Below are 18,285 nucleotides of genomic sequence, written 5' to 3'. Positions count from 1 at the left end.
ACAACATGCTGAGGTCCAGGGATTCCTAGGGGAGCTAGTCTGACATATTTGAAGCTGATTTGCATTAATTTATGAATATTACACAGTCTATTTGTCCAATGGTTCTAAAGATGTTTAGTCAATGCATACCTTGAGTTAATTCAATAGAAAGAACTGTCAGATAATACACCAAGGGACAGGCACAGCAATTCTGGCAACCCCTCCTCATTAAGCACCGAGTGTAAAAAACTGCAGAAGGATTTCATCGCAGGAGTTAATGAGCTACAAATATTGAAAATACCAAGACGCTCCAACTACATTAAAATGTTGCAACTATAAAGGTAAATACTGAACTCGCAAGGGTCCTTGAGATCAAAGCCTGATGAAGAGTGTCACTGGGAGGAGAGAGAAAAGAAGGAGGAAAGAATGAGAAGGGCAGAAATAAACTCCCGAGCCTGCTGGGAGATAGCTTTGCAAAACTTGAGATAACGCCTGTAATACAGCTCCAGCACTGGCTCTAATTAGGCTAAGTCAGGGCTTCCCTAATTGCTTTTAATCCCCTTGGCTTCTCTGAAAACAGGAGTGACCACGCACAAGGCGCGCAGCCGGAGCGCGTGGCACGTGGAGGAGAGCCCCGTGTTGGAGGTCCGCAGCCTCCTTACCCCGCTGGTGCTCTCAGGCGATTCCCCACATGGGATCAGACTCGCAGGCTGGGCAGGCGCAGAGGGAGAAGGGAGGCCAAGGACACGGAGATCTGCAAGAGCATCTGCCTCCATCAGCACGGCCTTCGCAAAGCGCGATGCGGGTGACATGATGGGGGTGACGTGATGTGGGTTCAGTTGAGGATGCCTTCCTCAACTGAATTAATTGCTTTCCTTTTCCCAGACGTTGCTGTTACAACCACCCCAAGACCCTGCAGATAGGTGTCCTTCAGGTGGAGCTACTGAGCACCCTATAAAGAGCAGATGGAGCATGTTTGCGCTCTTTGCACTCCATTTGCTTTGAAATGCAGTGTGTGCATTTGAGTTGCTCCATCCCTTTATTCACTTTATTTTTCCTTTAAAGCTTTTTTTTTTCCCCTTCAATTAGCTGCTGGGCTTCTTATTAGAGGGTAGACATCTCTTGACAAACTCTCTTACAGAACGAAGAATGGAATTCCCTCTGTTTCCATCTGTAGATCACAGAGGTATCCTGAATCACCTGCAGACAGCCAAAGCTCTCTTGCCTAAGGTGTAAACAGAGAAAATACCAGCTTTTGATCTGCTTCTACCTTTCCAGCAAAAGTGAAGTCAGTGCAAGTATCAACAGGTGTAAAAGAAAGAAATGATTTGCTGGTCTGTCTTGCATTCTCTGTGTGCATGTAAAGGACTCGCACAGAAACACAGGGGTAAAGAAGCAAATGCTTTGGTTAAAGGTAGACATTCATCCTTCCTGGGAGCTAACACCCACTGCACCATTTAAGAATATTAAAAGACTTCAAAAATAGAGCTAAAGCGGTATTATTTCTCTGGGTCATCTCTCTGCCCCAGGGTGGGATTCATCCCTGTTCATAAAATTCCTGTGCTATTAAACTATAGAAATCCATCCTTTCCTGTTAACAGCCTATTATAGATCAATTAAATGAAACTTCAGTAGTGATTTCAGTAGAAGCAGTATCTTGGAGTTTATTAGTCTTGGGCAAAATGAGCAGCCAGATCTTTCTCAAAGCCTAATAATCAAGAAATTTCTTAAGTAGTGACCTCAAAGTGCTCCGGTTTGGTTTGTTCTTTACATCCGAGCGTCGGTATTTGCAGGCTGGAGCAGCGGGTTCCCAAGGTAGGAGGCTTGGGCAGCGCAGCGAGACCAGCGGCTGCATCCCTACTGCTCATGGACTCCAAGCCTGGATGAAACACAGGCAGAGCCATGGAGGCACCTTGCATGCCATGCAATGCAAAATAATTAACGAGTTAATTTGCACATCAAATATTGTTTGTGCACAGCAAAATATTTTGCCTTAAAAAAAAAAAAAGCTTTCGTAAAATATCAGTCCTGGAGAGCGAAAGAGTATGGTTTCCTACCTGCTGGAGCAGAGAAGATCTCCCCAAGGAGCCAACGTATCTCTTGCAGCAGGAGGGAGCGGGGTTTACCTGGCGGGATCCTCCCCCTGGCTGCCTGGTTACGAGGAATAACCACAGTAAGGCCAAGTTTGAGCTTATGAGACCCAATACTTGGTTTTGACCTTGGTTCCTGAGTTACTCTGAAATCTGCTGTAGTTCAGTGGTAGAGAGAGGAGAGCATCCAACAAGGACAGGAGATTTGTGCCGCAGCTCGTGACTCCCTTCTGCACAGCTTCCCAACCAGAGTGATTCAGTAAGCTTCCACCATTTACTGTAGATGTCACTTGTATGAGTCTCAGTGTAGATTTTTTTTTATAAAATCCGTTTCCAGTATCTATGGGTTGAAATTCAAGCCAGTAAGGAAGGAAAAGGCAAGAGCAGCATTTTTTTTTGTGTGTGAAAAATAGTATAAAAAGTATGTATCGCTGAAACAGGTGTGTTTGTAGCCCCTTCCTGTCCTGCCCACCCAAAAGTATAAAATGCATTGGCTTGCATATAACAACCTGCATTTGCACACTCAAACGAGCTGTAAAAGTTGGTGATAGACTGTACTTCAGGGAAAAGTCTGGAAGGAGAAAAAAGTGATGTTTTCAAGACTCACATTTCATTTTTATATTCTTGAACTTTCTATAATTTTCATTGCTTTCACTTTTCTGTCCCATCCCCAGACGTTGGCAAACCAGCAGAAACATCTCTGCGCTCTGCAGGTGAGGACAAAGCAAAAGCACTGCCTCGAGCTGAAGAGGGGAAGGCTTCAGGTGGCCATGAGACCTATAAAGCGACATTAACTCCTTACAAAATAAAGTCTACCCGAGGCACAGGATAAATGGAAAGATTTAGCTACGGATTTCGGTTCCATCTGGAGAACTGCCAAAAGCACGGAGCAGCCTGCTGCGGGTCTTGGTGCGCTGTGGTGGCCGGTGTTACCAGATCTGCCTGTGATGCTCATGCTGGATGTGATACGGATGGTTCAGGCGATGTTGCTGGTGCACCCCTGGCAGCGTGTGCTCCCAGGGCAGCCTTCCCTCCCCTTGTCCTGATAGAAAAAATACAGGATTGCTGTGAGCAGGGACAGAGTGCTCTCGCTTCCCATCTCTCAGCGGCCGTTGCTTCCATGTAGCTGCTCAATTCACGAAGGCCTCTTCCCATTCCCTCACCTGAAACTTTGAAATTTTCGTCTCAGACTCCACCAAGAGACTTCACAATCATTCGGTTGGTTTTACTCATCCTCCAATTTCCATGAAATGCCATTGCAGCCATAGCAGGGTGGTGATCAGAGCCTGGTTTTGCTTGCTGGCGTAGGGAGTGCTGCAGGACTCCTGCTGCTCTTTGACTTCCCCTGTGAGGACACACAAATGTTTGCAGCATCAGCAGTCCTGTTCTGACTTCCATCACAGCTTCTGAGCTGTGAACAGGTCTAAAGATTGCCAATTCATTGAATTTAGATGAAAGTTTGCCAGTGCTTCCAGATCCTACCCATCTGGAAGCCAGTGGGGGACGTGTTATCTGGGTGCAGGTGAAACAGCCGAGTCTTGCACACCGAGGAGCAAATGGAGAGAGAAGCAAAAACCAGTCTGGAAAATTCTACTTTGCAAACTTCTCTCTCCCATAGGTTTGCCAAAGTACGACTCCTTACACTGAGGGGTGCAAGAAGCCATGGGGACCCCGTACGTGCGCTGAGCTCCCCTGCAAAGCTGACAGCCCCATCCTCAAAGAGCTGACAAGCCCGTCACGCCGGAGTGAATGAGCTAATCCAGACAAGGCGGGTGTTGGACCCCGGAGTGCATGTCTCATCCAAAACCTTCACTGTGTGGTGATCTCCACCTGCTGAGAGTCCAGAACCATGAAACAGGCTCCCCTGAAGTCACAAGTTTAAACATTTTGAAAGAACAGACATTTCTTTAAACGTTATTGTACATTTTTTGACACCAACAAAACCTGCCGACAGCGTGAGCTTGGCCCGTCGAAAGAGTTGGCAAGCACTGCCAGTTTGATGATAAAACTGGGAAAACAGGAAACTGTAGGTTCCTGCAGCTTTCTCTAATGCACCTTCCTGTGCTGTCTGCTGAGGGCACATGCGCCCAGCGAGCAGCAGGCAGCATTACCCGTGTCGTGCTGTTGCTGGTGTGCCAACACCCGCCCTGCTCCGTCTTCTGTGGCATTTTACTGATGCTGTTTAGATGCAGGTAGCGTGTGCTTGCAGCCTGCAGCGCATGCTTGACGCTTGCTAAATGCATCCAGCTAGTATAGGAAGGAGAAGAGTTCAGCTATCAGCTACCTAAACACGCCGGCTGTGCTTTGGTGCTATATTTATGCTGACTGGACCAGTGGCCGGCAACAGAAGGGAAAGGCACTGACAGGAGGGGGTGCTAACGATTTAGGCAATGGGAGTGAGCCAGGCAGAATAGGCGGATAGTGGCCTCTCACCACTGCCCCTGCAGCAAACATCAAAGCCAGGGTTAGATCAATGAGAAGCTCTCACAGAGGATGCTTTTCAGTGGGGAGAATAAGCAGATTGGGACTGTGACAGCTAATCTGTATCTCTAAATCCAGCCCTGTAATTATGAGTATAAGCTTTCCAAGAGACCATTAGATTTGAAAAGTAAATTTGAATTTATAAATGGAAACCTTCCAGACAGGGTCAGGGCTCCATCTGAGGCATCATTTAATGGCATTACGGACTGATAAAAAGTTTGAAAAATCAGCAAAGGGGTCAAAACGGTGTTGAAAGGCTTCTCAGCCACCCCCAGCCACTGCAGCATGTTTGATTCCGGTTAGATCAGCAGTTTCAAGCTGAGTCACAGTTGTGCAGCCCCAATATCTGCCCTGAAGGCCACACACAAACAGCGGGAAAGGAGCTTTCCAACCCAGACTAATAAGGGCATGAAGTCTCTTTTCAGCTACTCAAGGCATGTCCCCGCTACGCTTCCCTGTCCTGTTACACAAAAACCCAGCTCCACGCTCGTGCCATCAGGCTCAGGACTCCAGCCCGACGAGGCACGTATGAAGATTACAGCGAGCGTGTTTGGAATTGAGCTGAGCTGAGCCGAGCTGAGCTGAGGAGCGTCGTTTCAATGAGGGGATGTTCCAGCCAGACATGAAACACAGGGATTTGAAGATGAGTTTCCTGCTTAACTTTTTAATCCCTTTCCAAATCTTTCCATGTGCTTGCCTATGCTCTGTGTTTTCATTCCCCACCTCCTTCCCCTGCTTTGTATTTTATGCAGAATTGGGGCTTTTTTTTTCTTTCCGTTTCGTACCATTTGTAGCTAATGAGCTCTGCAGTGCTGGGTGTGACCTTAAGGGAGTCTCTCCGTCTGTCTGGGGCAGATCTTCCTTTGGTGCAAGGTGCCTTACACTGCACCGTGTTCGTGTTCTCAGCTGGGAAATAACGATGGTGTCACCTTTCCTCCTGCTTTTGTCACGGGAGAGAACGGCCTGTCTCTTCCTAAAGTGCTTCAGACAACAGCTGTGCTCAGCCAGCCATAAACACAGCTATATAATAACCTCCAGACCCATCTCCTCGGTGCATTTACATACGTGCTGCACACATCAGGTCATTCTCGATTTTTTTTTTTTATTTATTTAGAAATAATAAAATAAGACATAATATATAAAAATCTGTACAATCCACAATTTGTGCAGTACATTAGGAAGACTTTGATACAAAAAGGCTGCAAACAGGAAAATAGTAATGGACAACTGTCAGACGCCTGGATTGTTCACCTTACAAGAGCTGCAGGCCAAAAGTCATTACAAAAATCAGTTTCTCGTTGGCTGTGGGATGGCAACTGTGCAGCACCCTTCTCCGTTACAATGGTTGTGAGCAGCCATAATTTAAAGACATTACAGTACTTCTCAGTTTTACCTTGTAATCCATTGCGAAAAAGAAGACCTAAGAGAACAAATAAAATATCTGGACCCTTTGTCTTTTCCGAGAAGAGAGAGTGCTAAACTAACAACACAGAAGTTTATCATGGCTGGGACAGAGTATCATTAAACACAGCTAATAAGTAATGATTTCTACCCTTGCTACTTAACCAAGGACAACTCGCACAGAAGAGACAGAGGAAAGAAGAGATCCATCCCCACCTGCCTCGGAAATGCTTTTTGTCACTGTACGCAGTATTATGTTTCAGACAATGTGTCTCATTCAAGTATTTTCAGGGAAGGGCAGAAATAACATATTCCCCCCCAGACCCTAAGCGAAATACAGCATAAATCTTCTGTGCGAGCCAGTTGAGCCAACCTTATCCTTGATAAAGAGGCCGAACCGACGCCTGTTGGAGTCTGTGGGTAGAGCTCAGTCAGTCTAAAGGGCCCCTAAGAAAGCATCAGCTTGGCCCAGGATCATGGGGAACTGAAGAAACGCTGTCAGTCACTGTGTAGGTCTTAAAAATAACAACATTTTTTAAAAAATTACTAACCCAATTTGCTGCTGTAGAAGTTTGCTACGATAGCCTGTCCTATCCTGGGCTCACCACGGCGTGTTGGGAAATACAGAAATGATGGACAAGGGGGAAGGGTACCATGGAGTGTACATTGCAGGTCTCTTTCTAGCAGCTTCCCGGAGCCAGAGGCTGAGTGCAATTCTGCAATGTAAGATTCAATCAGCAAAGACAAAGGGTTATTAAAAAAAAAAAAAAAAGAAAAAGAACGCGGCAGAGAGTGTAATGGATTACCTCAATGTACGCCCTTGACAAGACTAGCACTCGGAAAGCTGGTAACTTTTAAAAATGCCAGTAACTAGAACATGTTTTCAAATTAAAAGTCCATGCTTAAAAATAAATAAAGAGAAGTTCATAGCGTTAGGAATCCTATAAGGCTTGCAAGTATTTGCTAAAAATCATGCTAACCGGTAGCATCTAGGTACTAGCTAGCCAAGACCGCCGAGCAGAATTTATACTTTTTGTGGCCTTTTCTTTTTCGTCTTCTTGTCCTCCTTTACAGACTTCTATTTACATTTGGCTTTAAATATGAAAATACTTGATAAACTTTATAAAATGTACATTTTAAAAATATTTCTGAAAAACTGACTTGAAAAACAAAACAAAACAAAACGAAACAAAACCCCCCAAACCCAAAACCTCTGCACCAGAAATGTTAGGGGGGGAGGGGATCTTTTTTTTTTTTTTTTTTCCTCTGAATTTCTTTTGCTTTAAAGAAACAAGCTGAATCCTGTATTTCCTGTCTCCCACCTCTAATCCCTCCCTCTAATATCTCAAGTATCATTTAGCGGGAGCACTGTGCACCTGGGGGATGCTGACCTGGAGAACGGGATCCCTTTCTCCCCATCAGCCTCCCTTTTCCGTCCCTTCCCCGTTGCGTTTTCATGCACCTTCTGTTTCACTGAATACTCTTTGGTTTAGTTTGTTTCCTTTTCTGAGAAGATCACAATAGCAGCACTAGCAGCACTCAGTTGTCTTCACTACTGTTGACCCAGAAACTGCAATCAAATCGCCTTTATGCGTTCAGCCTTTCCTTTCTCTTACATTCCCCCACCCCAGTTAACAGCCTTAGTACTTGCACTTCATCATCTGCCCTCTCTAGTAGCCAAATCTATGTTTACCATGTCGTATTTCCACAGTTTTGAACCCACCCACTGTAGATACCATCTTATCAGAAACCATTTTATTGCAGGCATTTCTTTCAGGCAGGGCTGGAAGGGGCCAGAGGCCTTCACAGATATCCGTTTGCAGAAGACATTAGACCTAGAACAAGCTGTTTTTTAATGGCATACAGTGATCCAATACTGCAAGAGTTGACTAGGATTATCGTCCCCACCACCACCCCTCTCCACCAGCTCCTCGGGGAGCAGGCGTGAAGCGCAGGTTCGCTGTCTCCTTGATCTGAGAGGCACAGAGAATTTAAAGCCTTCGGGGTGAAGGAGCCAAAACACCGCTAGAGCCAGAGCTTCGCTGAAGGTCACAAAACCCGCTCAGAGCTCGGGGACCTGCCTCCTCCCCTGACCACTCAGTTGGCGTTCGCCAGGGAGACGAGGCAGGAGACGGACCTCGCTTTGCAACCTCATCCTCCCCAAATAATCCCTCTCCAAATGAGCTGGAAAACACACTTTTCTGTTTTCTGACACCCTCGCCCTGCTGAAGAGAAGCTTTTTTTTTTTTTTTTTTTTTTTTTTTTTTTTTTTTTTTTACAAAACGCTACAGTTCCCCACGCCATTCCCAAGCACTGTGCTGGAAAAGTTGTTTTCTCTTTTCCTCTCCGTCGCCCTCTCCCTTCCTCTTCAAAAACCTCTTCCCGGGGATTTATCTATCGCTTGGCTCAGCCGTGCCTCAACGCCCGCTCCAGCAGCGTCAGCCTCTAGCATCGACCAGCAGCTCCGCGCGTCCCTGGCATGGTTGAACTGGTAACGCCGCGGCGGCCAAGGGGCTCGGGTCAGACGCCTGCAGCACCCAGAGGGTGGCTCAGTTTTCAGAGACTGGGTCAGCGCCGGTTTGGGAATGTGTGCACTAACGCTTGACCTTCTGCTGCAGCCCAGCTCGCCGAGCGACCGGGGAGGACAGATGTCTCCTTGTTTGCTTCCCCCAGCTCCTCACAAGGAAGGAAGGGAATTTATTTCCCCTTAGAAGAGCAGGGGGGGAAGGGGAGGAGTCCTAGCTCGCTTTAGATCTGAGTCTTAAGCTTTTAGAATAAGGTGCAAAATAAAGGTCTTAAAAAGAAAAGAAAATAAAAAGAAAAAAACAAAAAAAGTGTCTGAGGTTTGAATTTTTTCCGTTGTTTGAAGCAGCCTGTTCCTTTTTTTTTTTCCTTTTTTTTCTGTCTTTTTTTTTTTTTTTTTTAAATAAACTCCGCTGTGCAAAACTGTGCATTTTCTTTGGTATCCATTTAGGTAGTTTTAACTTAGTATTTTTTCTATGTATATATATATATATATTTTATTTCATTTTTCCTTTAGACAGAGAATTAAATTCTCCCCCCAAAAATCATAATTTTGCTGGAGGCTACTGATTGGCCTGATATTACATAATGCCCCTTATGTAATTGGAAAGAGAGAAATTGATTCTAGCTATCAAACTACTGGCCTCAAAAGGAGTTTAGACTTTCTGGCAACATTGGCCTCTCTGAAGTGATCACGAGCTTTTCAACCCCAAAAGTTCAACACTGACTTTTTTCTTTTTTAAATTACACAAGAGAAAATAAAAACTACACTGCAACAAAAATAACCATTTGTGTTCATGTAGTTAGCAGCAGCTTTTTAAAAAATAATTATAATAATAATAATAAGGCAGATTCTTGCCTTTGTTATGCCATTAAAAACATTCTTGTTCCCTAGAGAGAAGCATTCTGGAAAAAGTTGAAAAAAAAATAATAATAACCCAACCAAAGCTTGCCTGCAAGTTCAAGTTTTGTAAAAAAATATATACATAATTTATTCTACAACATATGTGCCTTCTGTTCATACTTAGACATGTTTAGTGCTTTGTGTTTTAGAGTTCATTCTCTGCCGTCCCTCCTCTGCGGACAGCCCTAAAACCAGCCTGGGTTTCTCAGGTCTGCTTGCCTTCACACCGCTCTTCAACAGTACCGTTGTCTGAAAACTGTTCTGGGCCAACTTCTCAGGTCAACGTGCCTTTGACCGATAGGTGGATTTTTCTTTCCTTCCAACCAAAAGGGAGAGGAAGAGTTTGTCAGTCATATTTCCGACTCCCGCCGTAGCGGCCGTGGCTCTAGAGGCACCCCTGCTTGGTTGTGGTGGTCCATGTCCGGGTGGGTGTCTGTGCTCATGCTCTCAGGCACCCCAGTGTCAATCTCGTCCTCCTCTTTGCTGGTGAGGGCCACTTCGTTCTCGTAGCAAAAGGAGTTTGCGTTAGAGAGAATGTATTTCTTTTCTGCTAAGTCTCTGGCACTACAGATGGGTGTGTTGGGCACTTCGTATGTTTTGTGGAACCTCGAGTAGTCCACTTTGTAGTAGTTTTTCTCTTCAAAGAGTACGGGCTCGTAGCGGTGGCCCCAGAGGATTTCGTTTGCCAGATAGGAGCTACGGCACTGGGTAGTCATGGCGGTGGCTTCCACCATGCCCTCCAATATTACTACAATTTCAAAGTCAGCATTGTCCATGTCTTGTTTGCTCAAGTCATACAAAGGACTGTCTTCATCTATTTCATGGACTATCGTAATTGGGGAGACCAGGAATATGCGGTCTATCCCGCTGTCAAACCCTACATTGATGTCTATTTGATCCAAGGGGATGTACTCCCCTTCCGACGTGATCCTGGATTTGAGGAGCTGTGCTCGCACATGTGCCTCCACCAAGTGGCTTTTCCTCAGGTTTCCAACACGCCACATCAGGCACAGTTTTCCGTCTCTCATGGCCACCACGGCATTGTGGCTGAAGACCAGCGTTTCATTCCTCTTTTTTGGCTTAGCCATCTTTGCCATGACAGCACCAATGATGAAAGCATCAATGATGCAGCCTACTATAGACTGGAAAACCACCATGAAAACTGCGATGGGGCACTCATCTGTGACACACCTGAAGCCATAGCCGATCGTGGTCTGGGTCTCAATGGAGAACAGAAAGGCTGCGGTGAAGCTGCTCACTTGAGAGACACAAGGTTTGCTATTTTCTTGATTCTCCAGATCCCCATGCAACAGCGCAATCAACCAAAACACACAGCCAAAAAAAAGCCAGGAGAGGATGAAAGTCAGGCAGAAGATAACTAGCATCCACCTCCAGCGGATGTCCACGCAAGTGGTGAAGATGTCTGCCAGGTATCGCTGTCCCTTCTCACCCACGTTAATAAACTGGACATTGCAGTGGCCGTCCTTCTTGACAAAGCGGCTCCTGCATTGCTGTCTGGTATGTACCTTACTCTTTCCATTCCCAAAGCCGTTGGCAACGGCCATGGTCGCCAGCTTCATGCCGTCCTCTTCCGAAGACACGATGCTGTAGCGGTTGGTTCGCACGCTGCCCATCACTACTGCTGTGGACTGAGGTGCTTCTGCTTTAGAAAACAGTCTAAGTTTCTGCAAAACCCTTTGGAGAAACAGTTTTGAAAGTTCTAGAGGAACACACACACACAGAAAAACTGGGGAGAGGCCGGAGTCCCCAAAAGCCCTTGGATCAACCAAGGACAGTCTTCTGGCATGCAGAGTTAGCTTAACAAGTAACCGTCATAGAGAGGGCATGGTCTGCAAGAGAAAGAGAAACGTTGTATTAGATCTTGGAGGAAAAGTATGAGGAATCAAACCTGAAAGAACCAAGTAAAATTCCTCCTGTGGAGACCCGCAGGAAGTTTCCTTCTTCTCAGCGACAGCATTTTCTGGAATGCCCAACGTGCGCAATTGTGTATTGACAGAAATGACATCATTACTACAAAAAAGGCATCACTCTTCCCCAGTGAAAGCGCTGAAGCGATCACGTCACACAAGTCTCCAAGTAATATTCGCTTTAAAGCTGGTCATACAAACTCCCCAGCCACTATTTACAACTGCACTTTGTGTGTATTTTGTAGCAAACAATTAGCGTTAACATCTGTCTGTTCAAACACAAACACTGAGGCAGATTTCAGTCCCATACAACGGGTCTCCTGGACTGTTTTACCTACGACAAACGAGGGAGCATGCAAAAGGGAAGATGACGTTTACTGAGAAAAGCAATAAACTTGGAAAACACAGATGTCAGTGATTTCCATGAAATCGCGTATTACTTTTTTTTTTTTTTTTTAAATTAAGTTAAAAAAAAGGAGCTGTGTATTCTCTGTAAAGGGCAGGAATAAGAGTTGCATTAGTTCCTCTGTAACTCCATGAGCTCATTGGGATCTGTGCGGTTTTCACACTCACATTAGGCTTAAGTCACACAAATCAAACTAAACCTTTTAACGACCCTTATCTGCTCCTGCTGATGCAACCAGCAAAAGGCTACGACAGAGTAGAGACAGGCTGAGTGTCTTCCAACACCTTTGGTAGCAAGTACCACAAGCACCAGCACCTTCCCTCAGGAGCCCGAGGCAGCCGGTTCTGTCTCCAATGGGTAACGGTTCTGAGCGTCCCATGGGTCTTAAATGTCAGCAATTAAGACTCAGCAGAGAGGCCACAAAACCTTCTTCCTGAGGGTAGAAGCCACCAAACTTGTTTCAGGGAGGTCTGGCTTAGACCCAGGTTTAGCTTTTAACAAGTGCGTCATCCATTAAGTCATGCACTGTATATCAGGAAATGTAATTGAAACACTGTAGAGGAGCAGAGATGCATTAATGCAACTGCTCCGTCCACACATGCGCCCCACGGAGGAAATAAAACTGAAACCGAGTGATGAGGAATGTCTGCTGTCCGTTTGTCACAGGAGAGGGGACTTTAGCACCGTCTACAGTAGCGGGGGATTAAGTCGCGATGCTCTTCATAAATCAGTACTATCCAAACTGGTCCGAGCTGGTCCAAAACCCAACAAAGCTGCAGCCGCCAAGGAGCACAACCGCTGCCCATGAAGCAGCTTCAGCACTCTGTGCCTTTTCCTCTGGCTTGCATCCGACAACAGCTCTAGGTAAGAGTTTATCTCCTTTCCCAAAAGCAGCTCCTGAAGCCCTGCAGAGGTGTTCCAACAACTTGAAGGATTTCAAACAGTTTCTCAGCCCTCCCACATCCTTCAACCACGTTACAGGAGCTTTAGGTCAGCAAACACTTGTTAGGAAAAGAGCAGGTGACAAACAGAACCCGCCACTGAGCTCGCAGTTGCATGCAGGCTGGTTTTCCCTCTAGAATAATTTGGGGTTTACTTTTACCTTCTCGCTTTTTCCCTCACTTCTGTTTGTTGTGCAAGAATGCGTCCCAACGCCTACTTGCCCAGATTAGTCATCTGTGACTTCAGCGGCGTACAAGACATTTTGGCAGCTTTTAATAGGTTCGGTAATGCCCGATTTTGAGCACAGCTCTCAGCAATGCAGACTTACAGTATAGCTGCCCTCTTACTTATCTGACTATCTTGCCTGTGCTGTGTAGGGATTCTCACTTTTTCCCTCTCACACCTTTTTGATCGTGGTGTTTCCCATTCCCGTCGGGATGTCATTCCCAAAAATACAAAAGAAATTCTTTTAATGATCACTTCCATTATTTTTTTTTGGCTGAAAAATACTTTTATTAGAAATCTGAACACAGGGGGAAAGTGAAATGACTGTTAATACATTCCACAGAAAAAACTTCTTGAAAAACCATTGCACTGGCCTGCAAATCGATCACTTTTATAAACCACATCCTATAATCACAGTCATGTTTGACTTCCACATTCAAAGTCTGTTTTGTTCCAAGCTGATGGAAACACACCAGCCTAGGAAACGGTTTATTTTGAAGTCTTTTTTTTTCTTCCCCCCCTCCACATTGTCTCTTGGATTTTAGAGGAAAACTTGTGGTGGAGGGAAAGATAAGCTGTAAAGTCTCAAGTGTCTGAATATGCAGCGCACATACACACACACACACACACACCCCCTCCCTGCAAAACTCTTGACCCGAGGACATTTGTTTGAATTCCACAAATCACTGAAATCCTAACGCCAGCTTCCTGCGGCGAGCTGGCTGCATTTAAAAGTTTGGGACCCGAATTAGGTATTGTACGTTGTCATATTCCTACTCTGAATGGCTGAGCACCTTCTACCTACCGTACCTTGCACGGCGTTTCTCCTTCCTGGCTGCACCCTGTCGATGCTCTGCCCTTGGGAGCGGACCTGCACCGATTTGGCTCTAACGATCCTTAAACTCGGGGGCGTGCCTGGGAGCACCCTGTGCTACCTTTACAGACTGCTTGAAGTTTATACAACAAAGCTCTGGCACGCTCCACCGCAGCGGAGTTGTCTTCTTTCTTTTACAGCACAACTTGCCTCTCTTCCTTGCAAGTGCTTGGAGCGGGGAGGATGGTGGGATGGGAGCACGACCAGCCCCGTGCACAGGGACCGGCCAGCACAAGGCAGCAGGTCTGATCTTGCCCCCGCTCGTGGCAGCACAGGCCCTATAAAATGCTCGATAGATCCACTGGCTGCCTGATCCCACACCTGACAGGTGTTCACCCTGACTTTCACAACTAATTTCAGTAGAGGTTCCCCCCAAATTCCCAGAAACAGTCAAAGCAGTATGCGAATCCACAGGGTGCTTCTTATTTTGCTAATCCACCTGCTGCTCCAAGGCAAAACAAGTTTGCTGTCCCTCACCCCATTATCAGTTGTTCGTGGCACCGAAGATGCCAAGCCACTGTGGGACCAGCCCTGCAACCCTCACCAGAGAAGTGAAGCAAACCCAGTACCCACCAACCAACCCAAATCTTTGGATAATGGGGCCCAACGCAGTGCAGCCAGACACATACACACACGCAGCTGTAAATTCAATCATCACTAGGTGTGTTATTATCATTATTAATTCAGGCTACCTTTCCTCCTGGAAGAGAATACAAGGCGAGAGCGATGCAGCTTGTAATTACCAGCACTGGCACCGGCGCAGCATTACTGGGAAGGGATGAAATGGGATGGGAGAGCCCCAGGCTCGCTCTGCTGTGAGGGGATGCTTGGAGGAGCGGCAAAAAAAAAAAAAAAAAAAAAAAAAAGGTCTGTGCTGCATCTGCAGCATTTCTGAACCAACATCTGTGGAAAAGCCGCAATGAGGAGCCCAACCCCTCACTTTGCCCTTAGCAAGCATCCCCCTCCAGACCTCCCCCCAGGAAAGACACTCACGCCGCACGGCTAAACTCCGCAACGAACAGCTCGAAGGGAATTTGTGCAGAAGGCTTAATATTGGGCAAAAACTCTGAAGTGCAAAAAGAGCCGGGGGGGGGGGGGGGGGGGGGGGTAGTGGTTAGAGAGAGAAGCACTAATGAGCACTTGGAGCAGTTATTCCCAGGCTGACGCCACGCAGCCCTGCAGAGTGAGCCGGGCACATGTTGCTAAGAGAGCACCAGCCCTACCTTAGCCCAGCGTCTTCCCCTGCTGCCCTCGGTAAAGAGAACAAAGGAGCTACTGGCCCCAGCCAAGCCTGTTCCCACAGTCCTGGCTCCCTTGCTGCTGGGCACAGCCAACCCTGTCACCTTCCTCCAGACCCCTGCGTTACTTAAAAAGTCATTCCCCAGGGCTTCTCCACTGGTTTGGGTAGGACTCGAGTTAGGTAAAGCAGTGAGCTGACTTCAGGAGAAGGATCTGTCCTTCACATGGGAAGAAAAGAAAATAATCATCATCATCATCAAAAATAAGAGCAGATGATGTAGGAAAATGGGCGTGAAGAAATAGGAGAAAGGACAAGCGGCTTTTGCATCTGCTGTCCTGCAAAGGAGACGGGTGCAGGGTATTTCTAGCTGATGACAAAATCACTACAAGTGGAACAGCCATCACCAGGGGGTGTACTTGATGCACCGGCTGGGAGGATGGCAAAGCAAACAAGTGTAAAGGTAAGGCTGGAGCACAGAAACAAGTGCTGGCTGCCTGCGGGCTGGAGAGGTGGCAGGAGGCTGGGAGAGGAGAGAGATGAGGGTTCTGACTCAGCCCAGGGCGGCCCCGGCACAGGCACCTGCGGGTCCCCGGCTGCCCCGGCCCCGGGGAGGTGACAAAGCAGTCACTGACCCCTCACAAATGAATCTGCCATTTCTTATCAGTATTTTTTCCTTTAACTGTCATGAACTAAGTCGAAACAATACAGTCTCTTCGCAGGCTCCCCAGCTGCAATGCTTTCTTTTGCTTTCTTCCCAGTTTTTTTTTTTTTTGGCAGGATGATTAAACATAAAAATCCCCCCCGTTTGCATAACACCGATGAATGAAATTACAGGTTCGTTTCACACCCCTCTCAAACATTTCGGACACTCCTTTCAAAAACACGCATCTGATCTCTAAGACTTGATACTTTTGACCTCTCTCTTGTACAGGAAACAACAGGCGAGAAGACTGGAAAGGGATGGAGCGGTGCTCCTTCCGCGGCACGGAGTTGACATGCAAACTTCCAGCCCTTCCCCAGAATAAAATATCTCGGGGCGGGCGGGCGGGGGGGTTGGAAGCAGCTGGTGCATGGAAAGTTATGAACATAAACAGATGCTGCAAGCAGATGCTCGAGTGTTCCCAGCATACCTATCTAATTATTTTAGGCACTGAGAATAGCTCGTGGATGGTGCATGAGAAATGCGGGAGTTCCCCCTCCAAAACGGCTGTGCCCAAGCGTGCAAGCCTGCGGTTCACCGCCGAGGAGAGCTTTATCTCGGGAATTCCGCGGCACCGAGGCAGCTCCCGGCGCATCGCCCCTTGCCCTGCACGCCGGGGTGGTCCTTGCGGGGCGGACTGGGTGGGTGTCTCGAATAGATCCCAGAAAGAAGGCGCTCCTTACCTGCCGGTGGCCTTACGGGAGGTGCTTAGAGAGTTAAAAGGGTGTAAGATCCAGCAGCCGGGGGGACGCCGCAAGCCAATCCCGGGGTGCCCGCCGCCCGCCGCCGCCCCGCTTGCAACTGAGCCACTCAATGAGCCGCTGCCCCTTTTTTGCGGGCTGCCATGTGATGTTTAATAGCGGCTCCGCCGTCCCCGCCCTCCCAGCGGCCCCGCACCAATGGCAGCCGGGAGGCCGGGCCGAGCCGGGCCGAGCCGGGCCGGCCGCGGGGCTGGGGGAGCGCGGCTGAGCGGCCGCGGCTCGGGGGGCGCCGGGGTACCCGGGGCGGAGCGGGCTGGGGGAGACGCCGTGCCCGGGGCGGAGGGGCTCGGAGGGGAGGGGGCGCCGGGGAAGCCGCGGGGCCCGGGGGGGAGGGGCCCGGGGGGGTGCGGGGGACCCCGGGAAAGCGCGATGCCCGGTGCTGTGAACCCCGGGAAAGCCGCGGGGCCCGGTACAGGGGACCCCCGGGGAGAAGCCGCGGTGCCCGGTGCAGGGTTCCCTGGGGGAAGCCGGCGTGCCCGGTGCAGGGGACCCCCGGGAGAAGCCGCGGTGCCCGGTGCAGGAGACCTCCGGGGGGAAGCCGCGGTGCCCGGTGCAGGGGACCCCCGGGAGAAGCCGCGGTGTCCGGTGCAGGGGACCCCCGGGGAGAAGCTGCGGTGCCCGGTGCGGAGGGGGGCGGCCGCGGACCCTCGGCTCTGCGGGGAGGCAGCGCCGGGCAGCGGAGCGGCGTTCGGCGGATCCCCGCTTGCAGCCGCTCCGCCCGGGAGCAGTTGTGGCCGCGGGCACCCAGCACCTGCCACGGGTTGTCCCGGGTGTGTGGGGGGGGTGTGTGTGTGTCCCACCCCGCCGCGAAGGGCTTCTGCAAGACTTGACTGGGAAGTTGTGAAGGTCCCGTGTGGGATCTGTGTGCCTGCTCGCTGCAGCTTGCTTGTCTCTGGCGAGCGGCCGAGGCCTCGTGTGGTAAGGAAAAACACCAGAGAAAGAATAGTTTTGTTCCTTTTGTCCCTTGCTTTCTTTCAGTGAAGAGAAAAGCTAAGACGCAGGGTATCTCATCAGAAATGCCCGACCCTGACACGCACTAGAGGCGAGTCAAGCACACCGCAGCACGGCCGCTCCACTTCACATCCTTCTCTTTCACTGAAGTCTATCGTCCCTCCCAAAACAAGAGCTTTGATCCCTGAACTAAGAGCTTGTGGAGCAAGGCTGGGAGCAAGAGAAGTATTTGCCTGGCTGCAGTACGTAGGATCCATGCCTTTGTTTCATAGATCACCTGCGGCAGCTCGATCTGCAGGCTGGCTGGCCGTTGTCGAAATCTGCAGAAATCAAAATGATTTTTTATAGCTTGTCCTCCCTACAGTGGACGTGGCCTAAGACAAGGAAAACAAGGATGAAATATCTGGCTAGGAGCCTTGCAGGAACAAAAACAGCCTTGTAAGCACACTCTGAAGTTTGCCAAACTCCAACTCTGACGGACAGTGCAGGGGTGTTAGTTTCCGAGGCAGGTGTCCGCTGCTGCAACGCTCTCCTGCCGCCCTCGGAAAGCCGAGTGCCCGAGTGCGAACAGCTGAAATGCAGCAGGGAGCCCTGGGGGGTGTGCTGGAAAACTAAGAGTGAAGGTGACTGCTGGATGCAAGGAGTGCAGACCACACAGGGCTTTAGAAATTGGCCTGGACGCCTTGAATCGCAATGCAGGACTGCAATGGTAGCCTCTGCAACACTCAGAGGAGGGGTGCTGAGGATGCTTCTGGGCCAAGGGTGTGCTAATCAGCAGTCAAGTTTTCTGCCTGGAGCTGCTGAGGGATAGACTGGTCCATGTTGGTCAGCCACTGTCCTCCCAGGAGCTTCCTTGCAGGGTCCCGAAAAGGCTCTAAAT

General features: G+C 48.6%; 1 protein-coding gene across 1 annotated transcript; it reads right to left on the bottom strand.

Moving 5' to 3' along the window:
- Window positions 1-9,728: 9,728 nt before the first annotated feature.
- KCNJ2 (potassium inwardly rectifying channel subfamily J member 2) lies at window positions 9,729-11,012 on the bottom strand. The gene has a single exon (XM_009951510.2). The coding sequence runs from the start codon at window positions 11,010-11,012 to the stop codon at window positions 9,729-9,731; it is 1,284 nt and encodes a 427-aa protein (XP_009949812.1).
- Window positions 11,013-18,285: the final 7,273 nt, after the last annotated feature.

The sequence above is a fragment of the Leptosomus discolor genome, chromosome 15 (genome assembly GCF_034619465.1).
Source record: "Leptosomus discolor isolate bLepDis1 chromosome 15, bLepDis1.hap2, whole genome shotgun sequence".
Classification (NCBI taxonomy): Eukaryota; Metazoa; Chordata; class Aves; order Leptosomiformes; family Leptosomidae; genus Leptosomus; species Leptosomus discolor.
Note: the sequence above shows the minus strand (reverse complement) of the source record. Positions and strands in the feature narration are given on the sequence as shown.

Excerpts from the sequence above, each read along its gene's own strand:
- KCNJ2 (XM_009951510.2), bottom strand. The coding sequence starts at position 11,012 with ATGGGCAGCGTGCGAACCAACCGCTACAGCATCGTGTCTTCGGAAGAG.